The following is a 22,264-nucleotide window of genomic DNA, read 5'->3' on the forward strand; positions in this document are numbered from 1 at the left end:
GACACGGGGCGTTGGGTGGGTTCCCTTTCTCTTGTGCAGTGAGCGTTAGTGGACTGATAACACCCTTCAGCCTTTTCTCTCTCCCCATATGAATGACACGGGACACCATACGGCAGTGGCATGCTGACGCGCCGTGCTCTGCCAGCTGCTACCACCAGGACTGCTCCCAGAGATTGCTGTTCCCCTCACATCCTGCTTTATCCTGTACGTGTTCCTGTTTGGCACCTGCCTGACCCGTATCTTGCTTGCCCTGTGATCCTGCGCTTCATTTGTCACGGATTTATCCGTGAGTCCCAAGGAAAGGGACACGGGGCACAGCAAATGTCTCTTGATGCAGCGGTTGTACAGTCAGTGCAGACCCGGGATTTACGCATGGCGCACCAGGAGCACGGTGCCCTCCTCCTCCTTTTCTCCCTCCTCCTTTTCTTCCTCTGCCTTTTCTTCCTCCTCCTCCTCCTCCTCGCAGTGCTCCTGCTGCCCTGCTGGTCTGTGTGCATGGGGCCGGGTCGGGCAGCATTGGGGTCAGCTCCCGGCCAGCTGCCCAGCCTTGTGCCCTGCACAGCAGCGGCTTTCAGAGAGCTCTGGCTCTGAATTTCGCCTGCTGCTCTCAGGGGGAGTACTGTGCTGCAGCAGACCTGATGCTGTGAACAAGCGGGTGAAAAAAATGTGTATTTTTAGAACTGGAACCGTGATACATATGTGGAGTTTGTCCAGGGTCTGCCTGCTGCATCTTTTTGACATGCAAAGCGTGTGTTTGTTAAAAAAAACCTCTCCAAAGGTCAGCGCAACCTAAGAAACGAACGTGCTGGGCTGTTGGGAAGCAGATGAAGTTTCGGATGTGCGCTGGCACAGCTGGGAGCCTGGGTCCCCATTAGCCCCAGCCCGTGTCACACCGCAAGGATGTGGCTGTTAATGCCGGCTGCCTTCCAGCCAGGGTGTCTGCCTCGGGTGTCAGCGAGAGGCCCTGCCTGCACCCTTCTTAATTCTTTGTTCAGCTTTTTCGTTCCATCTTCTGAAGCCCCCCTCGTGTTTGAGAGACCAAGGCTGTGAGCGTCGTGTGTGGCTGGTGAGGGTGGGAAGGAAAAGCAGAGAACTCCAGCACGAAAAGCAGCAGAGCACTGGATGGGGGCACGGGGCATCACCCGGGGGTGCCCAGTGGGTTCGTGTGCCATCCGATGACCCGGGGCTGGATGATGATTCAGGGACTGCAGCATCTGAGAGCCTCACCATTTGGATCCTCCTGGCTTCCCGCAGGCTGGAGGAATGCTGTTTCTCTCTTTTAGTGAGAAGTGAGGCGGAAGGAGAAGAAAGGACTTGCTCAGAGCGTTGTAGGAACCTCAGGGCTGAGGGAGGAGTTGGCGTAGCTCCTGACTGCCCAGCATAGCACTGGGCCCCCAAGCGGGTGGCGTTTCTGCCCTGGCTTTGGCTGTCATTACCCCTCTGACATGTTTTTGGGTGGGAAAGCCCAGGCAGGAGAGGGGAGGTTCAGTGGGGGTTAAGGAACTAGCAGAGGGACTGAAAGGCGAGCCAAACCGTGAGAGCTGAGCTGCAAATGAGGGCAATTCAGATGCACAAACATCCTGTTGAGCTTGCCTCGTCCCCTTCAGTACATAATGAGTAAAACACATGCCCAAGTTCAGCGCCGAGTGGGTTTCGGTGGGAAAGCTGTGCCTCCCCTGCCTCGGGTTATGTCAGGCTCTGGTGCTGGTGGCAGCCGCCAGGTGTTCGTGCAGGGGGAACGGCGTTATAAATAAATTATCCCTTCATTTCCTTCGGGAGGCTTTCCTATTGTTTAGTCACAATATGCTTTCCTGTTTTGAAAAAAAAAAAACACACCGAAAAAAAACAAACAAAAATAAAACCGAACACTGTCCCGAAGTTGCTTTCTGGCAGGGCAGATGGGAAGCAGTGCTGGAAGGGGGTGCGCCCTGCACCCTCTGTCCTCCGTGCGCCACCGCCATCCCTGCCAGCAGCCCCCTGCACGTGGGCACCTCGGAGCCTCTCCTGGGAGCGCTGCCAGAAATTAAAACTCTGCCTAACGTTAAGATCAATTTAATTTCATCATTTTAATAATTTAAGCGGCTTGAAGGCCCCGTGCATCCAGGAGGAGCAGGTGAGTGCGTGCACGGCCAGAAGAGCGGTGGCTCCTCCGCGGTGGCACGGCTTGCCGGCACCATTTGCAGGCAGCCCCGTGGAGCAGCACCCGGGTGAGCTGAGGGTGGTTCTGTGATGACAGCAGCCGTCTTCTGTGCCTCATTTCTTTGGGAGGCAAACACCCAGGCTCTCTGCTGGGAACTGGGGAGAGAAGGGGCTCCTGCAGCCCCTCTGCTGCGGGGGGCAGTGAGGATGGCACCACGGGACGCAGCAGCCGGGGGCTGCCTCCTGCCCATCTCCCCCAGGTCGCTGCCTTCTTGCCCTTGGCGCTGGAGGGGTGAAGGCCCCGCAGGCACGAGGGCAGGGATGTGTTTGCTCACGTTCGTGTACAGCAGGATGAACGGTTCACAGTCACGTGCGGGTCCAACGAAGCGCGCACAAAGGCCCTTTTCTTTAGCCTCTGCGTGTCCCTGTCGTAATTCAGGACTGCCCCGTTTGCTCAGCGGAAGCAGGAGCTTCCAGCCTTAGCTCTTCGGCTCCTGTCGCAGATGGATAATGCAGTGCCCAGCTCCTGCCCCACTCCTTTTGCAGTCACAAAGACAGCGGTTACTTCCCAAATGCCTTCATTGATGCCGCTCATGAACACAAGCCCCAGCTTCTCGCTGCCCAACCCGGTAGGCTTTTTCCTGCTGAAATGGCCCCAGCCGAAGTGGTGGTAGCCCCGTGGTGGTGGTCGCAGGGGAGCCTGGTCCCACTGCGTTCGGGGCTGTGCAGGAGGGAGCATCTCTGCCTCGGGGAACTTACAGCTAAGGCTTAAGATTAGAAGTGTTTCTTTTTTTTTTTCGTTCCTGCTTCACGCTTCTGTGAACTTCCCTTTAGGCCTCAAATCTGCTTTTTCTTGAAATCAGTCTCGAAATTGCTATTGACTTGAAATGCTGCAAGATCTCACTCATAAATTCTCCTTCTCCCATCTGTAAAGGGAGGGCGGCAGGATTTCTGCGCCATCTGTGGTGCTGCGAAGCTGCAAACAAGCGTCGGTTATAAGGAGCTTTGAGCTCCAACGGGAGGTTGCGTGTAAAGGCGAGGCTTTGCGGGATGAACTGTTCCTTCCCATGGCTGTTGGATCTGGTATCCGAGCCAGGGGCTGGGCTGGCAGCTTTGGAGGAACACACTGGTGATGCAGGGGGAGTGCTCCAGCTGCTAAATGTCTCGGTGTGTGCACTGCTCAAAAGCAGTGTTCATCATTACAAAATTAAGGGACAGAGGAGCCGGTGGCTGCACAAAAACCCGAGGTATGCCTTTCATCCTGAGCACCTCTGATCTTAACATGCGTGATTCCCAGAGACTGTGGGAATCTGGCCCCAGCCAGCCAACGTGATGATTTAACAACACGTGCGTTGAAATAGGAAACGGGGAGCCACAGTTCCAGCATCAGGCCCTTCCGACTGCAGGAGGATGCATCTGACGAGAACAAAAGGATGCTCTCTGCCCAACTTTGCAGGGTGCAGAGGGAAGCTGCCTAGCCTTTGCCCCCAGGAGCCACATTTGCCTTAGATTTGCATAAAGCTGGGGGCCAAGCTGCTGGAACAAAGAGCAGCTTGTGGCCGAGCACAGCATTTTAAGACTAAACAGCCCTGTTCCCAGCGAGCAGTGCAAAGCGCCACGCCGCCGCCCGGGGGGAGCCCGCGGCGGAGCTTCCCGGGCTGAGCGAACGCGGGGCTGGGGCCAAGCCCTCATGCTGGGTGCCGTTTTCTCTTCCGCAGACACAAGCCACCAGACCCGCTCCGTCTCCAGCCGCCCCTACTACAGCCTGCCCAACAGCAGCCATGAGAGGCGCTCGGTCCTCGCCGTCACGGAGCCGCCGCGCTTCCACTCGCAAGCCAAGGGCAAGAACGTGCGGCTGGACGCCCACTCGCGCCGCGCCACGCGGAGGAACAGCTTCTGTAATGGGGTCACCTTCACCAACCGGCCCATCCACCTCTACGAGAAAGTGAGGCTGAAGCTGGTGGCCGTGCACCACGGCTGGAGCGGGGCCCTGCGCTTCGGCTTCACCATCCACGACCCCTCGCAGATGAGCTCCGACGACATACCAAAGTACGCCTGCCCCGACCTGGTCACCCGGCCCGGGTACTGGGCCAAGGCTTTGCCAGAGAGGTTCGCCGTCAGGGACAATATCCTGGCCTTCTGGGTGGACCGTCATGGGAGAGTCTTCTACAGTATTAACGACGAGGAGCCGATATTGTTTCACTGTGGTATTAAAGTTTCCAGTCCTCTCTGGGCGCTCATAGATGTCTACGGGATTACCCACGAAGTGCAAATACTAGGTGAGTGTGCAGGTGGGCTTGCTCTGCTCCTTGCTCTTTCCACAGTGGCATCTTCATGGAGAGAAAATGCATGATCTCTCTGGTTCATTGCTTCTGTGGGACACTTAAGAACAACTAATTTTGCCTTTGTTCATCAAATTAATCATTTCTCTTTTGGCAGCAGTGAGGATCCAGAAAGCAATACGCTTCAGGGATGTCAGTGATGGGAAGTGCTAAGGCTGTGCATTATAGCAGCTGTGTGATGGGCTAGATGGAAATCTCTACATGTAACTTCCCCCAGCTTTTACTTAGCTAGCTGTGCTGCTATGGCATGGAAAAACGTGGTGCTGCTTGCCAGCACGGTCCCAGGGACCGAAGAGACAAAGACAAGCAGCTCTGGCTTCCCTTTTCTTTCCCAGCTACTGCCAGTCCACTGGAAAATTATGACCCATTCCCCATCTGTGTCCTGGCACCCTTCCCCAGCCCCTTTCTGAGCTCTCGGCCTTGGTGGCCACCTAATTTGGCAGTTCGGCAAGCCGTGTTTGCAGACGTAACCTGACTTATCCTTCCCTTCCGCATGGGCATCACCGCACGTCTGCAAAGCACCGGCTGCAGCTCAGGATGAGGAGAGATCAAAAAATACAGTGCAGAATACGGTCCAGTACCCTGGGCACTGCGTGTCACATCCCCCCTCACCCCTAAGCAGATCCCTGCAATCAGGGGGTGTCTGCCTGGCTTACGAGGCACCATCCCTGTGGAAGGCTGCAAGAGAAGATGAATTAATCCCCATTAGCAAGCTGAGCTGGGTGCCACGAAATCACTTTCCTTCTGTGACTTTTACAGCAAACACGCTGAGCTCTAGATGGAGTGCTTTGAACTGGTCTATACCAGAGGGAATCCTTTTAAAATACAAGTGTTGCCCTTTCCTGGGGGGCTCCTAGGAGCTGATTTAGTGTTAGCAGGCAAGCTGAGCTGCGCCTGCTGGAGGGGCTGGTGCCTCCGTCCTCACACCGAGCAGGCACCGGCTCCGGGCTGTGAAATGGTTGGGCTGGTGGGCAGGCAGCTCTGCCACACATTCTTCAGAGCAGTACCAATGATTTTGCAGCTGGGAACGCTACGCATAAACAACACTTTGACCTGCCTGCTCTGCCTCAAATGCGTAATTAAACCTTACCAGTAGCTCATCCTGTAATTGCAGCCGTGACACGCTCCAGCCTCTGGTGCTCATCACAGAGACGAGGGAGCGTTTGCTGCATTGACCGGTGCAGCTGCTTCGCCAGAGCAGTCCTTCCTCCTCAGCACACTGTAGTTAGGAAAACAAAATGCTGCTTAGTTCTGCCCTCACGCCTCCCTGCAGGCCTGCCTGTGGTGGCCAAGAGCTCAGTGAAAGCCCGTGCCTGAGGGCTGCTGTACTCTGCCTTGTTTCAGATCAAAGTACCAAGCCCCACAAGCTGCCCCAGGCATCGGGGCGATGCTCAGCCACCTGGGGCACCAGTGGATGCTGCCTCTTCCTACAGATGTGGTGATGCCTTAGGAGACGTGTTTGTCTCTCAAACTCCTCCCAAAATTTTGCAAGTTGCAAAAGCTGTGATATACAGACTGAACGCAGCTGCACAAAACGCATCTTTCAGCATCATGAAGCTTGGATGTGGCTTTCTCCTCCCCTGGGGGAGCATTTCTTGCCAGATGCCCTGCGCTTGCTAGAAGCAGCTGGTCCAGCCACCAGAACTGCCCTGGCAGCCTCTCCTGCACAGGCTCCTGATCTAAGGCAGCCCTTCCTTCGCAGCCGCTGGATGCATTTGGGGAGTTACCTCCTTTGGTAAAACCCTGGTGATTTTCTCCTCCGAGTCACTGGCAGTGTTGGTGCTGGGATGCTTCATGCCTCCCCATCTTTGGGAAGATGAGGAGTCTGCTTCGTTCCAACACTCTGACTTCCATGGGCTTTGGCTTTGCTTGTTTGGTTATTGCCTTCCCTCTGGAGTGAAATGTCCAAGGCACCCCGGGCAGTCCTGGAGAAGGAAGGGCACTCCTGAACCTCCCCACATTCTGAAATCCCCCTTGGCCTGGCATGGCCAAGGTGAAAATGTGGGAAATGAGTTAAGAGTCAGAATCCTGACCTTCCCTTTGCTGTGAAAGGGGAAAACAACTCTCTTACTGTAAAAAAAAATCATCTTTCTAACACCTGCAGCAAGGAGATTTTGTGATAAATTCTCAATTCAAAATCTCTGCAGTGGTGTGAACACCCCTGAGATACAAGGCTTGAAATCTTGTCGTAAAACAACCTCTCTTGGGCACACCTGTGTCTGGACATGTCACAGTTTAAGGCAGCGATGAGTGTGAAAGGAATATAAAGTCACGCTTGTGCTCCTTCACCCAACTCTGTTGCAGATTGGGCTCGCACAAGACCTTTGGACGTGGGGCCATTGAGACATTTCCTCCTGAAGAGAGCAGCCTGAGAGCAATCAGACCCCTCCGCTAAGAAATCTGTAGAACCAGGCCAGTTTACAGCTTTGCCCAGTTCACCAGAGCAAGGAGCTCGCAGGTGACGTGGGGATTTCACAACACTTGTTTCTCCTCAGCTGGTGCCAAGCTGCAGCCGTTCCTCTGCCTGCTGCCTGCCCCACGTTTGATTCTCCAGCCCTGTGTTCGTTAGTGGCTGACCTCTGTCTAATTTTTCCATTGTTTTTCCATTCGGAGGAGCAGAATTCAGATAATCCCTAGGCTGAAATAACAACAATAGTAGCGGTAAGAGTAGCCCATTGTGCCTTGTCTCTAACGCCCCGTGTCGCTGGCTTTATCTCGCAGATAGCATGTTTGCGGAGACCATGACCAGCGCCCGTCTCAGCACCGCCCGTCTCAGCACCTGCCTTCCGCAGAGCAACCACGACTCCGCCAACTTCAACAACAACGAGCTGGAGAACAACCAAGTGGTGGCCAAAATCGCAAACCTAAACCTGAGCCGGGTGCCGGGGCTCGCCACAGACAACCACCTCATCCCCTGCTGCCCAAACCGACGGCAGCGCGCCCCGGGGGTCCCAGCCTTCCTGGACACGGACCTGCGATTCCACCCCACCCGCGGACCTGACATCACCTTTTCTCAGGACCGGATGGTTGCGTGCACCAACTGGCAAGAAAGCAATAGGACCTTGGTGTTTTCTGACCGGCCTTTGCACATCGGCGAAAGCCTCTTTGTGGAAGTGGGACACCTTGGGTTGCCCTACTACGGGGCCCTCTCGTTTGGCATCACTTCTTGTGATCCGAGTACTTTACGGACAAACGAGCTCCCAGCAGACCCGGACTTTCTCCTGGACCGCAAGGAGTACTGGGTGGTGTACCGGGCGTTCCCGGTCCTCAACAGCGGCGACATCCTCAGTTTCATGGTCTTGCCGAACGGAGAGGTGCACCACGGCGTGAACGGAGCCAGCCGGGGAATGCTCATGTGCGTGGACACCTCTCAGTCTCTCTGGGTGTTTTTTACAATCCATGGTGTAATCAACCAGCTCAAAATATTGGGTAAGTGCATTATTAAAAGGAAGAATGATGGGGAGCACCTGGCTGGTGAGGTGCCCTGGGCCAGAAGGGGGGCGCTGGGCTGCCTGTAGCAGAGCTGCTTGCCTGAGCAAGGCGGCCACTGATGTGAGTAAGCAGCTTCTGACCCGACCTTGCGCTGGCAAACAGGAGCAAGCGAGACGTGGTAGCTGTCACACAGATGTATGCAGCCTTTGTAAGGCCACCAGAAAGCGCTGATAGCTGAGCGATAACATAAGCAGCAGGTAAGGAGGCAGGGACAGCTGTGTGTGGGGCTGGCTGGTATCAGAGCTCACTTTTTAAAGTATTGCTGGTGCACAGCTGTAGTGCTTCTCCCTTTCCCCTTAAGGACAGCCAGAAAAGCACACCTTGGTGACTTTGTAAACCGGGTTTACATTTAAAGCAGGGCATTTTCCCAGCTGCTTCTGCCCCAACACGAGACAGCGAGAGCCTGAGGCTGCTGTGCTGCAGAGAGCAGGGCTGCGGGGAGGCCACTTGCACCCTGCACCCAGAAGCCGGTGCTCACCTGGCTGAAGTACCGACAGAAACCGTACGGAGGCACAGCAAGGTCCAGGAGGCAGTGAACCCAGAGGTCCCAGCTAAAGCTCCGTGCCCCTGACACGGCTAAGGGGCAGCACTTGGCTCAGCGGCTCTTTGCAGGGTGGGAGCAGCTCACCACGAGGGCTCAGCAGAAGGGTCCGTGCGTCCATTCGCCCGCTCGGGCTGAGCTCTCTCCTGTGCTTGCAGGCACTGTGCAGTCCAGCCCAGTGACCGTCTCGCCCTCAGGGTCCCCCGGCGGCTCGCAGTACGACAGCGACTCGGACATGGCCTTCAGCGTCAACAGGTCGTCGTCTGCCTCCGAGTCTTCGCTCGGTAAGGAGAGCCCAGCCCGCGGCGCCCAGCTGGGTTTGCCAAGCCGGGAGTACACCGAGGCTTGAACACCGACTGCTGAGGATGCTAGGGCTATGTAAGATAGTGGGGAAAGCTTAGGGGGAGATGCTTCTCCTACTGCGAGGCCAACAGAAATAATTGGAAGGAAAAGCAAACCGTTGGGAAGTTTTCCACAGCCTGAAGGGGAGCCCTGGGTTACTTCCCACTTTGTCAGTCTAATGGAAGACGTTGCAAGGGAGCTGCTGCGCTAGCAGGGGTGTGCAGTGCCTGGTCTGGGTGTGTGTGACACGACCTGGGCTGCTGCTCCCTGCACTGCTGGGTACCCCCATAAATGCTCATCTGCAGTTGTTTGGCCTCAGGCAGGCGGCTGAGAGCTCCCCGCTGGCACCATCCTGGGCACGAGCCACCGTCGTGCTGTGCTGCAGCAGCCGAGCACACAGGGCGAGGCATAGGGGTGCCCTGCGAGGAGCCTGGCTCCTTCCGGAGAGCAGGGGCTCTGCACACCCACACCCCCTGCAGAGCAGTGTCCCTGCCTGGGGAAGCCCCAGCAAGCTGCACTTTGCCTGTCTGCCTGAACGGGAGGGCATGATCCGCACCGAGACAGTACGCTGGGGGGTTATTTGGCTAAATAATACGACTAAGGAAGGGTGGGCCTTAAATTTGACTCGAGGGTGTTGTGGGCAGCCTTGCCCCATCCTGGTGACTGACTGATCTTGTTTGTCCCCCCTCCTTTGCAGTGACTGCGCCCAGCTCCCCCCTGAGCCCCCCCATCTCTCCCGTCTTCCCCCCTCCGGAGCCATCAAGCAGCAAGAACGGGGAATGCACCGTCTGCTTTGACAGCGAGGTGGACACGGTGATCTACACCTGCGGACACATGTGCCTCTGCAACACCTGCGGTCTTAAGCTGAAGAAGCAGCTCAACGCCTGCTGCCCGATCTGCCGACGGGTCATCAAAGATGTTATTAAAATCTACCGCCCTTAGCGCCCGGCTCGGGCTGTAGGAAGGGAGAACGCCGCTAGCAGTAACCATGCCTTTCCGTCCCTGCTTATGGGTTATCGTGCTGGTCAGTCGTTATCAAGTGGCTCGTTATCTGTGTTTCCTTATTTGACTGGTAGGGCACAATTCAGGGATAAAATTGAGCTGAGGATCACATGGGGCCCAAAGCCAAGGCTGCCGTGCCGGCCGGGCTGCGTGCCCGCGGGTTAATTGGGTGAATTGTGTTAGGGACCTGACCCGGCTGCCAGTGGGAAACTCCCTGTGCGAAGGCTCTTTTTTCCCTCGGAGGATGAGGCTCGTGGTGGTGTGGGTCAGGACGGGGACGTTGCCATTTGTTCGGTGCTGGGTGCCACTGGATTTCCCAGCCCCAAAGCCCAAACAGCCCTGGGGTGCCTGCGCTGTGGTGGAACAAAATCGGAATAAGGCCCAGTGGGAGAGCTCAAAGTGGACAAAACTGATCTGAAAATGTAATACCCATCTATTTAAGGTGAAATTGCTAAGGCCCAAATGGTAGCACAGCCAGATTCTCACTTATTTGGGTTTTGAGCGGAATTCTGGGGCACATGGAGAAGCTGGTTTGGCCTCAGATAAAGCAGCTTTTGCTTTTTGTGGCAGAGCAGGGACAACTGGACAGGGAGGCTGGGACCTGGGGAGCAGCCGAGGGGTAGCAGCAAGGTGCGCAAGCCCAGCAAGAGCCCCAGACAACCCAACTGCTGCAGCAGCAGCGACGGGCAGCAGCAATGGGCAGCTCACACACCGTCCCCATGTCTGGCTGCTCATGCAGCCGTAAATTTCAGCCTGTGGATTAGACTGGTGTTCGGACGAGCGGGCTGTAATCCCAGTTTGGGAAAAGCGATGGGCTGCCATCGGCTGAACCGAGTTTTTGTCACACGCAGGCACGTGCGCCTGCATTTTGCTCTGCTCCTCCAGGTGCAGGGAGGTGAATCTCACGGGGCCCTGCCCGGCTCATGTCCCTCACCCTGCCCCTGCCGCCAGCGGAGGGCTCGGCCTCCCTCCCTGCCCACCACAAGGACTTTTTGGAGCCTGTGGTGAGAAATCCACGTCTGCCCCAGTCCCCGCGGGCTCACCTTTTCTTTCTGGGGACTGCAGATGTGTTGGCTTTACCTTCTGCGTTTCTCCTGCCTCTCCAGGTGTCCCAACATAGCTCCCACTGCCCGGACACTGGGTCTCAAGGGAGGCTTCAGCCATAGACAAGAGCTTATCGAGATGACCAGGGTTGAAACTTGGTTTTACTTGGGAGAAGGAAAGAAAAAGGCTCTGAGGCTATTATCAGATGTTGGGACTTAAAAGGTAGATGGATTTCAGCTGTGATGTTAGACAGCCACAAGCAGCAGCAACCCAGAGGAGCTGGGAAGTGTACAAGCAGGCAGCAGCGGGGGCTTGGTGTCCTCCTCCTCGATGCTCCTGCAGGAGCTTCCCTCCATCCTCGGCCCCCTTGCAGGCCTCCCCTCTGGTCCTTCATCCCGAGCACACCCCAAGCCTGGTCCAGCTTGGTAAAGAGGTGAAGAGCAAGGATGCAAACGGCACGATTAGAGCGGGGCCGATGCCGCTCTCGCTCAGTGACCGTGTGCCACCAAGCACGAAACCCACCCAAGCACACCGCAGGGCTGCCGGGCGCAGGGGGCGGCCTGCTCCTGCCGCTTCTGGCTGTGGGTGCGCCGCCGGCTGTCCTGCTACTGCTGCCGGGCTGGTGGCGGGGGCGTGCTGCTGGCAGCGTGACGGCTGTGTGGCTGCTCTCGGTCCCTGGCCCAGAGCCTCTCTTACCTCATGGGAAGCACACCCAGGGGAGCAGATAACCCGTCCCACGTCGGGCCGCAGCTGCTCGGAGGCTGGCCAAATGTGCCAGCTCACAGGGCACGGAGAAAACTTTTTTTTAAAAAAAAACTTGAAGAGCTAATTAGCATTTCCATTAAGTGTATAAATGAGAGGCTACTTTAGAGTGAGAGCTCTCAGACACTGCCCTGCTGCATCAGCACGAGCGCCTGCTGGCTTTGCAGAGCCCTTTTTAGAAACTCGGCTCAGCGCTGGCCACGCAGCATCAGCGCGTGCTGAGCCCCGGCAGAGCCACCGGTGCAGCGACCGCTGCACGTTCACCTTTGCAAAACGCAGCGGTGAGCTTTCCAGTTTTCTGTTTTGCAGTTTTCAGCGGCTGAAGCCTTGTGCCGAGCTTGATGCTGCCCAGCTGAGGACCTCCATGGTCCTGCCCAGCCCCCGGCTGTAGATCAGGGTCCAGCCGTGGTCACCGGGCACAACGCCGGGTGCCGTGGTGGCAAATACGTGACCGCAGGGTGAAACCCGGCCAGGTGGGTCAGGCTGCGCCCTTCTGTGAGCGGGCTGCAGTGGGCAGCTTTGGCCTGACGAGGAGTTCAGGGAAAGCTGTCTGAATTCACAATGAGCGCTGCTGGCTTGGAGCACGCTGGGCTAACAAACGCCAGCAGCCGGCCCCACACCACAGTCCCTGTTTTGGGGTGCCCGGTCCTGTTCGGAGCCAGCACCCCCAACGCGCAGAGCCGGTTCAGATGGCCGACCCCTCAGGTCTCCAACAAGCAGGGCTGGCTGCACGCCTGGCTTAGTTCTTGGTGTAGCTCTTTTCTTTTAAGCCAACGTGGAGAAGCAGTGAAACCACTCGCTCCAAGCTGGCACCCGAGCTGACCAGGTTGCACAGGTTTACTTTGCGCTGTAGCAGCTGCGAGTGATTTCAGGGCACGGCATCCAGCAGGGCCGGCAAGGGAGCGAGCTCGGGTGGGTAAGGAACCTCGCCGGGGTGCAGGGTGCTGCCGAGCAGCGGGGCGGGGAGCGAGCAGCGGTGGCCGTGGCGCCCTGCCTACCTGAGAGCGACAGGGGTGTTCAAAACAGGTGCAGAGGCCTCAAAAAGATTTCCAGGAAAAGGTAGCCTCTTACAGATTTAATCGTTAGTACTCGTATTGCTATTTTTTTTAACCAGTCCGATGATATATGATTTGTACAGAAGATCTGTTTGTGCCTTATAAGGGTGTCTGTGCACTTTTTATCCTTTCTAAAGCAACTTTTAAAAAACAAAGAAAAATGGGGAGAAAATATCACAGATCAGTGGTAGTTTTATAGATTTTTTTTTGTGTTCATTGAGAATCCTGCTTTATATATATATAAACATATATATATAAATTTAGGAGTGAAAAAAAGTGTTTATTTCTATGGATTTACCCCCCGCTCCTATTTGTTTAAAAAAAAAGAAAGAGCAAAAGCAAAAGCAGAGTAGGGGAACCCTTTGACCTTGCCCCTTTCCAAGCCAGTTACTCTCTTGTTCTTACCTTTACAAGTCAATACTGTGATCTGTACGTCATGGCGAAGCTGAATCAGACGGTGCGCCTCTGTATTAGGCTTTCCAAGCAAATCATAGGGGGACCGGGGTGGGGGTGGGTCGCACGAGGGAGGGACCTGCACTTCTACATGTCAGTACTCTATAGCGTTGTGTTCAGTGCTGTGTGTGTTTTATTTTTGTCCATTTATCTGTTTTACATTAATATAATTTTACTTGTTTATGAAACAAATAAAATTTTGGCTTGTAAAGAGGGCTCCTTGGCATTTAAAAGTGACCAGAAGGCTGAGCAAAAGCTTTTCTTCCAAATTGGGCTAACAGGAGTAGCTAGAGGCTCAGGGATGCTGCCCGCCCCCTGCCCCTGCCGGCACCCCTGCTCCAGGACAATGGTTAAATACATTGCAGGAGCTTTGCTTTGCTCCAAAGTCACTGCAGGTCACTGCAGGGCTCCGTCCCTTGAAGGTTCCTTTAACCTTGCAAGCCCTTGAAAACTTGGCAGCCCCTACAGTAAAAAGCAAGGTGCATTTTGGGGCTACTGAGGTAGGAGGGGGCGCCTGCTCCAGCCACTTGCACCTCTGTTTGGGGAGGGGGCCAAGCACCTGGGCAGGAGGGCTGCTGGACTCTCTATTTTTTTATTTTTTTTATTCCCCCCCCTCCCCAAGCTGCCTGGCTCTGTATTTAACAAGCCGAGGTCGACAGGAGGCTGTGCTGTAAACTGTTTATGTTCTGAAATGTGGCCGGTTGAAGCCAGACACCAGTCAAGTCACTTCAGATGTGGTTTGAAGCGGAGTAGAAGAATTCATTCATAACTCTGCCCTGGCAGGAGCACAGCCACGCTGACGCGTTAGCGCTGAGACCCACGCAAGCTGCAGGTGGTGAAGGAGCCCGACAATGGCTATTTATGGCCAAATGCCTGGGTATGGGCTGTGTGGCCCAGCTTTATCCAGGGGGGCTGATGCTCCTGAGCTGCCACCAGCCTCACGCTGCAGGTTTCAGGCAGCACTTGGTGTCAGAGCAATGCACCCGTGCACGCCCTGGGGCGAGTCTGCAGGACCACTGCCTGCTCCCATCGCTTGTACCCGCAGCCACCAGCCTGGGCATGGTGACACACATACCATGCGCCTCCCGTGGCCGCAGACCAGCCCTCGTTAGGGCTCTGCCAGCTCAGCTCGCGGCGCTGGCTGGTGGGGCATCCACACAAACGCTGAGCACTGGGCTGCAGCCAGCATCGCACGGTGCCAGGAGCGGCGAGCCCCGGCAGGCTGGGGAGCAGCGCGTCCACAGAGGTGCAGCGTGGCACCGCTCCCTGCCCCTCCGGCTGGGGACAGGCCCCGTGCGCGGTGGTGCCATACCCCAGGTTGTGGCACCGGCCCCGAATTCCTCCCCGATTCACTCCTGCCGCGTGGTGGCTCCGTGCAGAAACCGGGCCCCGGGCTGTCGATGTGCCAGCCACACAGCGTGGGCTCCCAGCACGGGGCGCGTGCTGCAGGGAGGTGAGCCAACGGCAGCCGTAGGCAGGGAGACCGGCCCTGATGCTGCAGGTAAGTCAGCAGGCACTGGGCCATCGCCTGCTGCCTGCACAGCCCTGCCCGAGCTCCTCGCAGCCCTGCACAGGATGGTGACCTGGGGCACAGCAGTGCGGGGGGAGCTGGGTTATCTGTGACCGGGGACTGCAAGACCAAAATCTGTGCTCAGGGCTCCTCAATGTCACTGCCATTGCAGCGATAAGCAGCAGCTCTTTGCGCATGCTGTGTCCCCCCCGGCAGCCCCCTGCCCTGGTCATCCAGCCACATTTCACACCTTCAGGACACTTTGCTCAGCGCCCAGACCCGGTCCCTGCGCAGAGCTGCCACCACCCGGACAGGGAGCAGCTCAGCCCAGACACACGCCAGCCAGGGGTTCACAAGGTGCTTGAAACCAGTCAAGCTGTTTCTTTTATTTCTTAAAAAACAAACAAACAAAAAAACAATAAAAACAAACCACAAAAAAAATTCAAAAAAAAAAAAAGCCCCCAAACCCCCAACGAATTAAAAATAAGAAATAAAACTCAACCCCTAATGGTGAAAGTACAGATACGGCATTTACACGGCTACATCTATCTTCCGCTGCCACCCCCACCCGCCCACAGCAATGTCGATTTATACGCGCTTACATAATACAGCGAGACACAGACAAACAAACCGGCTTCGGGAGCGCGTGAGGCGGCGCGGGGGCCTCCAGCCCTCCGCTGCCCCCCGGCCGCGGCGATGCCCCCGCCTCGGGCTGTGCTGGTGGTGGGCGAGGAGGAAGCTCGGGCTTGGACCACGGCGGTGCTCAGGGCCCCGAGCATCCCGGGCCGCCCTCCTCCTCCTCCTCCTCCTCACGAGGTAGTCGCGGGGCTCGGCCTCGTGTGACGTGCGAGGCAGGGCGAGGAGACGCGGTCTGCGTGGCCACCAAGCACGTCTCCCCCACCGGGGTCTGGGTTTTGCAGCCTGTGGTCCCTTCGCAGACGGAGGAGCAGAAGGAGGGGTAAGGCTCCCGGTGTCGGCACCCTGCGAGGGTGAGTGACCATGCTGGCACGCACCCTGCCTCCTGGGAAGCTCTTTGGGAACAAGGGACCGATGCTGTCACGCGCTCGATGAGCCAAATACAGTACTTGTGTCAGCAAAATGAAGCACTACCAGTTCTGAGGCTCAGTCTGGGAGGAAAGCAGAAATAGCCCTCATTTAGCACGGAAGCAACAGAAAGAGCATTGTTCCCTACGAGGAAGAGGGGGATCAGTGAGGTCTGTGAGGCAGAGAAAGGAGAGAGCCTTCTGAGCCTGAAAGGACGCTCAGCACCGAGAGCAAGGATGCAGCGCCAGGGGAAACGGGCACCCCTGCCACCCCCTGCGTGACTGCCAGCAGCCAGAGCGGGTGGGGGGACCCAGCTCCTCCTGCCCCCTCCCCAAGCACGGTGGGGCTGCACCTGGCTGCTGGGCAGCTCTGCCCTAACTGGCCTGTCCCCCAGCCACTTCCATGGCAGGAGAGTCTTCATGGAGCAAGGGGTGTGCAGAGACAAGGCAGTGTTGTTCCCTGCAACTCTCCTTGGAGCACATCAACACCTCTTTATGTGCCACGCAAGCAGCTTGGTTATTGGGTTGGGTTGCGGATGTATTGCTTATTGCCAGCTCAGGTGAGTCAGCCCGATCAGAGGCTGATGTGTGATCAGAGAAACCTGTAGGTGGGAAGGAGAGGAATCAGCCAGAGATCGGGGTGCATGAGTTCCCACGGCTGAAAACAGACCTCGGGGCTTCTGGGTGGACTAGCATGGTCAGGGCTTCTCTACCTATGAAACAGGGCTGGGACAAACTGCCCCATCACCTCTCCAAAGGACCCTGCCCTGAGGCACCACCACATCTGTACGTACAAAAAGCTATCTCTAAGTCCACATTTCCAGCATAGAAAGCATGGGACAAGGGAAGGCAGCAAGTGCTCAAGGGAGCGGACAACACTCCTCTGGCATGCAGAGTGCCCTCAATTCTGCTAGCTTCAAATTAGAGGGAAAACTCTAATTGTTTTCAGCAGCAAAAGAACGTAGCCGCAGAACTGCATCTGCAGCGCTTACACTTGCAATTAGAATAGAAAGGGCAAACGGGCTTGGTCAGCCGCAAACCCACAGAAGTGCCGGGCATGAAGCTCTTCCAGAGAGAGAAACGTGGCCCTCAATCTGCAAGCAGCCACGTACGGGCAGGAGGAAAGCAGCACAAGGGAGCAATAGGTGAGGAGACCACATCCATCCTCCCTCTGGGATAAAAATCACCGCTAGCAACATCAGACCTGGCAGGCAGGATGGTCAGCATGGAAAAAAACCCAGGCTCCATCTGACCTGAAGCCCCCAAAGCTGACCGACACACAGGGGGAACTGAAAGAATCCAGGGGACAGGACGACAGAAAGCTGGGGTGGCAAACAAGGCAGGGAGCAACCTGAGCACCAGACACGCCTCACAACTGGTTGCGATGAGGAGCTGAACTCCCACATTCTGGATTGCACTTGATAATATCAGCACCTACTGAAGGACCCACCTTCTGGCTGCTGCCCGCCAGCCCCGGGAAGCTCGGTGGGTCGCAGGAACGGGCAGTCCCCTATTAGTCCGACGGGCAGCGCAGTCTGTGTTGCAAGGAAAGCAAAGCATCCTCTTTCCAGGGCTTTTGGGGTCATTCTGGTCCTCTGTGTGTTGCATAGTATTCTTCAGCTACCGAAGCAAAACACCTCTTGTTTGCTTGTAATACTGCAAGGTACGGTCTGCATAGTGCCCTGGGTCAGCAGAGAGGACCTGTTATGTGTGTGCGCATGTGTGCATTTTTTTTTCTTTTTTTTCTATTTTTTCCCACCAGAAGGATGTTTAAGTTAACACTTGTCGTTGCAGAGTGGGGAAGGACCATGGGACTGTCCCATGACGTGTGCAGGGGAAAGCAAGGCAGAGCGTGGAGTGCAGCACCTGGCCACCAGCGTGCAGTCGTGGCTGCACATGCACGCAGAGCTATAGGGACCCTGTTCTGAGCAATCATCCCTCTTTTTTGCCACATCTCCTATGACTCTGCTACACATTTGGACTAAGCAATGCGACGTACAACATTCAACCGTGACCCTGAGCCTCAGGGAAAACCAAATCCCTCCACGAGGCCAGATTTCCTTCACTGGTACCAGGGCCAAGCTGCATTCCTCTCCCTGGCTGCTGCTGCCTCTTGATTTCCCAGTACAGGTGGCAAAACCCACCTATCGAGGTCTACTTCCCCAGCACGGAGGACTATGCTGGGGTCCATACACCACGAAGTGTGGCCAGGGCAGCCCGTGGCAGCCAGCCAAGGGAGAGCAGGAGCTCGGTGGGACGCGGTGGGAGCAGGAGGCTGGGCTACGAGGGGCGAGCACGCTGCCTCCAACGGACACCAGCTGGAATGTGTGGTATCTCAATTATTATTATTTCTTTTTTAAAGCCAGCCTTATGGAAAACTATAAATTAATAGGCTAATTAAATACTCAGGTGGGAGAACGGGGAACCTCCGACCATGTAAACAGAGGACAGGCTATGGCTTCTTCCGCAGGTAGTTGGAAGGGATCCAGCCCTCCCAGCAAGGGCCCCCAGTCAGGACCTTGCAGAACCACCAGCCGCTGCTGTTCTTCTCACGCACTTCAAACAACGTCCCTTCTCTAAAGCTGTTGGTCTCCTCGTCGCCTTCAAAATCTGCTACTGCCACGTAGAGAGCTTCCTTGGAGATGTCCGGGTTGGAGAAAGGGGCTGATGTCCTCTCCTTGGCTTCCCCTCTCTCCACTGCCTTGGATATTACCTTTGGGCCTAAGCTGCTTTTCACTTTGGCTTCGTCTTGGATCGCAGCGGACAGGAAGGGTTTGGCTTTGGGAGGAACCAGCATGGGTCTCCCCGGCAGCGGGGAAGCCCTGGCCTCGGGTGCGGGGCCAGCGGCAGGACACGCCGTTTTTTTGGGTGGCGGTGGCCTGCGGGGCGGCACAACCGGGCGCTGCGGCGCGGGCTCGCGGGCAGCCGGGACGATGGCTGGGCCCGGGGGAGATTTGGGCAGGGGTTTGCTCTCCACGCTCAGTCGCTCCTGAAACCTTCCAGAAGCTTCCGAGGTGACTGTGGTGTTACCACAGGAGCTTTCGCTGGCGGCGGTGTCCGGCTCGGAGGGTTTCTCGGGGCACTTTGCAGGCCTCAGCTTGCTCCGCAGGCTGCAGATGTCCAGTTTATCGTCAGCTGGAGGGGGGTCAGTCCGGGGGGCTGCAGCGGGTTTGGGCCTGATCTGAGGTCTTGACTTCAAGAAGGGGTTCTGGGTGATTGGCTCAGGCTTGTCCTCCACAGGCTCAGGTTTTGGTTTGGTTGGCTTGACAATGGGCCGGAGGTTCGGCTTCTTCACCTCCTTGGCTGACACCTTGTGTCCACATTCCAGCCCCATTTCGTTTTTCAGCTGGAAGAGTTTGCCCTTCTCTGATTTCAGCTCGGGCTTCTTGCTGTCTTTTGGGGCTACCGACTGCTTTGGCGGGATCATGGGCAAAATCATGCCTGGGGGCTTGGGGGGAGGCCTCTGCCTCTCCAGTAACTCGCCTTCCGACTTAATGATGGACTCCTTCCTGGGCGGCAGGCTGGGCTTCTCTTCCACGTCACGGTCCGAGATCTCCTCATACCCACAGGCCAAGGCAAGGTCACTGCTCTCAGTAGCCTCCTTCCCCTTCCAGTCCTTGGCCCACTTCATACCGCAGTCCATGCCGTTGGGGGGAGCCTCGGGCAGAGGTCTGCACGGTCCCGTGGCTTCCTCGGTGGCACTGCCTTCTGCCGCGGCATCGCCCAGCCGGAGCTGGGCCATCTCGTTGGGCAGCGGAGCCAGGAAGTTCGGCCTGGACGCGTTGCTGGTTTTCTTGTACTTGTCAATAAACGTAGCGGGGGCCCAGCCTTCCTTCTCCTCTATCTGAATGTACCACCAGCCACTCAGGTTCTTCTCAATGACCTGCAGGAGGAAAGGAAACCTCAGACACACACTCAGCAGCCCCCTCTGCACAAAAGGAGATGCTCAGTATCTCCAAAAGGGGATCCTCAGTATCTCTGAAATAATATCAGAGTGGCATGTGGCTTCCAGGCTCCTTCCTCCCCAACCTGATATCCAAATGCCGTATAATCACAAGGAAAACGAGCACAAATGATTTTTACAAGTGGATGTTCAGCTCGGCACAAAAAGCACAGGACCAATATCCAACCAGGAGGGAATCCTGCTAAGGGGACCTGCACATCATGAGCTGGGACCAAGGAGTGACATAGCCACGTCGAGGATGCTGGAGCAGACAGGAGCAGGACGCCAGGTACTGGCAGTGGCCACTGCGTGGCACTGTTGGAGCGATCAACCGGCAGCATCACTGCACTGATCAGCAGCCATCCGGCCTGTACGCACTCCAGAAGTAGGACTGGGACGAGCAGACTGGGGCAGCCATGGAAGAAAAATCCTCTTAAATAATCACAGTGTACATTTTGAAAAGCAAAATCACATCTACAACAGGGATTCTGCCAGCAAAACTGGGTGTGGAACTCTGGAAGGGCTTTTAGTGTTACACCTGGCCTAAATAAGAAAAAAAAATGTAATTTCTACCCCCATTTGTGATGAAGTTTTATTTCCATTAGCTCAAACAACACAGCACCCACATATTCAAGGGACAGGAGGCCACCAAGAGCACCTGGGACTCTAAAGTCTCACGAGCTCCTGCTGTGTGATGTTAACAGTCCACAGAGGTAATCACAAGCACTGTTCTGATGGGAAGATGCGAGGAGGGAAGACGACAGACTCACCTCTACTTTCATTCCTGCCTGGAAGCTGATGCCATCGGGGATGGTGGTCTGGAAGTCAGCGATGGTGTAATATTCCTCTTCCACTTGAGGAGGGACAGGAGGTTTAGGCAGGTTCAAACCACGTGGCTATGACAACGAAAAAGAAAACCCATCAGCATGTCTCTACAGAAGGTGTAACACAATGTCCACATAGACAGAGGAGTCTTAAGACAGCAGGGAGGTGGTGTGCATGCTCTACACACTTACTATGGTGAGATCTCGGCGAGGAGGGGGTCTCTGCCGCATCTTCGGTGACTCTGTGGAGGAAGAATTTCAGATGCTGTTGAGGGTCTGGCTTTTAGTCACACGTGCATTCCCATAAGGCAAGTGAAAGAGAAGGCAGAAAGGCAAGGACCAAGCCTGCCTCAGGCAAGCAAGCCAAATGAGGAACCTCTCTGCCCGGTACCCTGAGTGACACAGGTCACCCAGGTTCCAAGGTTATCCCGCTGGAAGAGGAACCAGCTCTGCACCATCAGGCGCTGCTGGGAAATGCAGCTGAGGTGACCCCATGGAACTGCTTTTTCACTGCAGGCCTGACCCCAAAGACCTGACGTGCTGAGGGATTAAACTGTGCAGCTCCTGCGAGGAGTCTGCAGCTGAACCTGCAGGCTGAGAGGCTCCTATTCACACCTCTGCTGCTGCTCCTCAGCAGACCCCTGGGCAGCGCTGTGCCCATGCCCTGTGTAATGCCACCTCCAGACCTTGCTACAGAGCTCACGGTGACTTGCAAGCCTCCTGCCTCCCATTTGAGCTTTGTTGCCCAAAATTCTGCAGGACAGGCTGCACTGACACCTTCCCAGCTGGCCACTTACTGCGTCGGATGTCAGCGTTGGGCAGGGGACGGCTGTCGAACCTCCCGTCCCTTTGGCCGGTGAGCCCGTCCTTCTCTCGGCTGGCCACGATCTGCTGCCGGGAAATGCCATCCAGATCCAAGGCACAGGAATGAGTGGAGGAGCCTGATCCCAGCTTCTGCGAGAACATCTCTCCATTCCCCTTTTTGAGATAGGAGGCGGGGGCCCAGCCTTCTTGGCCCTGGTACCTGCAGTGACAACAACGGCAGCGTCACTGTGCAGAGCCTCAGTGCTGCCCCGAGCCCTACCAGGCGTCCCTGGGGCCAGGGCTCAGCACAAGCCTTGATCTGGGCAAAGTGAGCTTGCTCAGTGCCAGGCTCCATGCCAGGTGGCACCTGGAGAGCGGCAGCAATGACTGGTGCTCCCACGCAGGCCGGCTGCAGCCAGCAGGCCGAGGGCTGGGAACGGCGAGAAGCCCGATTTCCTTTTCACCTCAGCAATGGCACTGGTTCAGGAATGAAATGCACTGGCAGGGGAAGCGAAGGGGAAAACCAGAGGGTTGCTGCTAGGATTGATGTACCTGTTCTCTGGATGAAGCACAGCCTGGATCCCTTCCCTGCTCTAAATCTGCGCTGTTTAGGAGAGAAACCAGTGCTGTGATCTGATTGAAAAACCACATCCACGGAGTCTCCCTGCCATGCTCGAGGGTCTTGCGCCAGCGTCAGAGACTCTCCTGCTGGCTGGGCTGCAGCCACTGCACTCACATGGCACCGGATCCTGAGCTTGTAATTGCCTTTGGAGCTCTTGTGGCAGCTCTCCTCTGCTCAGAAAGTCAATGGACATTTTTCTGGGGCTTTGCTTCTGCCAATACCACAGGTTCAACGTAAGGTTAAGAAAACCGTGGCATATGCTCCCACCCTGCTCAAGTCCAGCCATTAGCTAAGACCACAGAAAAGCAAAAACGAGCTTCCAGGAGAAAACAAGTACCAGCTCAGG

At 56.2% G+C, this 22,264-nt stretch overlaps 2 protein-coding genes across 16 annotated transcripts in view; one reads left to right on the forward strand and one right to left on the reverse strand.

Annotated features, from left to right (window-relative positions):
* Positions 1–13,383, forward strand: part of NEURL1B (neuralized E3 ubiquitin protein ligase 1B) — a 128,101-nt gene extending 114,718 nt beyond the window's left edge. For all 8 annotated transcript variants that reach the window (XM_080554738.1, XM_080554734.1, XM_080554733.1 and 5 more), the window contains 4 exons: positions 3,858–4,418; positions 7,203–7,910; positions 8,673–8,798; positions 9,554–13,383. In XM_080554738.1, the coding sequence (XP_080410864.1) occupies positions 3,858–4,418; positions 7,203–7,910; positions 8,673–8,798; positions 9,554–9,798 (1,640 nt within the window). In that variant the 3' untranslated portion in view covers positions 9,799–13,383. The remainder of the gene's footprint in view (positions 1–3,857; positions 4,419–7,202; positions 7,911–8,672; positions 8,799–9,553) is intronic.
* Positions 12,911–22,264, reverse strand: part of SH3PXD2B (SH3 and PX domains 2B) — a 76,715-nt gene continuing 67,361 nt past the window's right edge. For all 8 annotated transcript variants that reach the window (XM_080554725.1, XM_080554723.1, XM_080554724.1 and 5 more), the window contains 4 exons: positions 21,290–21,516; positions 20,685–20,734; positions 20,439–20,564; positions 12,911–19,608 (listed from right to left, as the gene is read on the reverse strand). In XM_080554725.1, the coding sequence (XP_080410851.1) occupies positions 18,178–19,608; positions 20,439–20,564; positions 20,685–20,734; positions 21,290–21,516 (1,834 nt within the window). In that variant the 3' untranslated portion in view covers positions 12,911–18,177. The remainder of the gene's footprint in view (positions 19,609–20,438; positions 20,565–20,684; positions 20,735–21,289; positions 21,517–22,264) is intronic.

This window comes from Anser brachyrhynchus, assembly GCF_964034855.1.
Source record: "Anser brachyrhynchus genome assembly, chromosome: 14".
NCBI lineage: Eukaryota > Metazoa > Chordata > Aves > Anseriformes > Anatidae > Anser > Anser brachyrhynchus.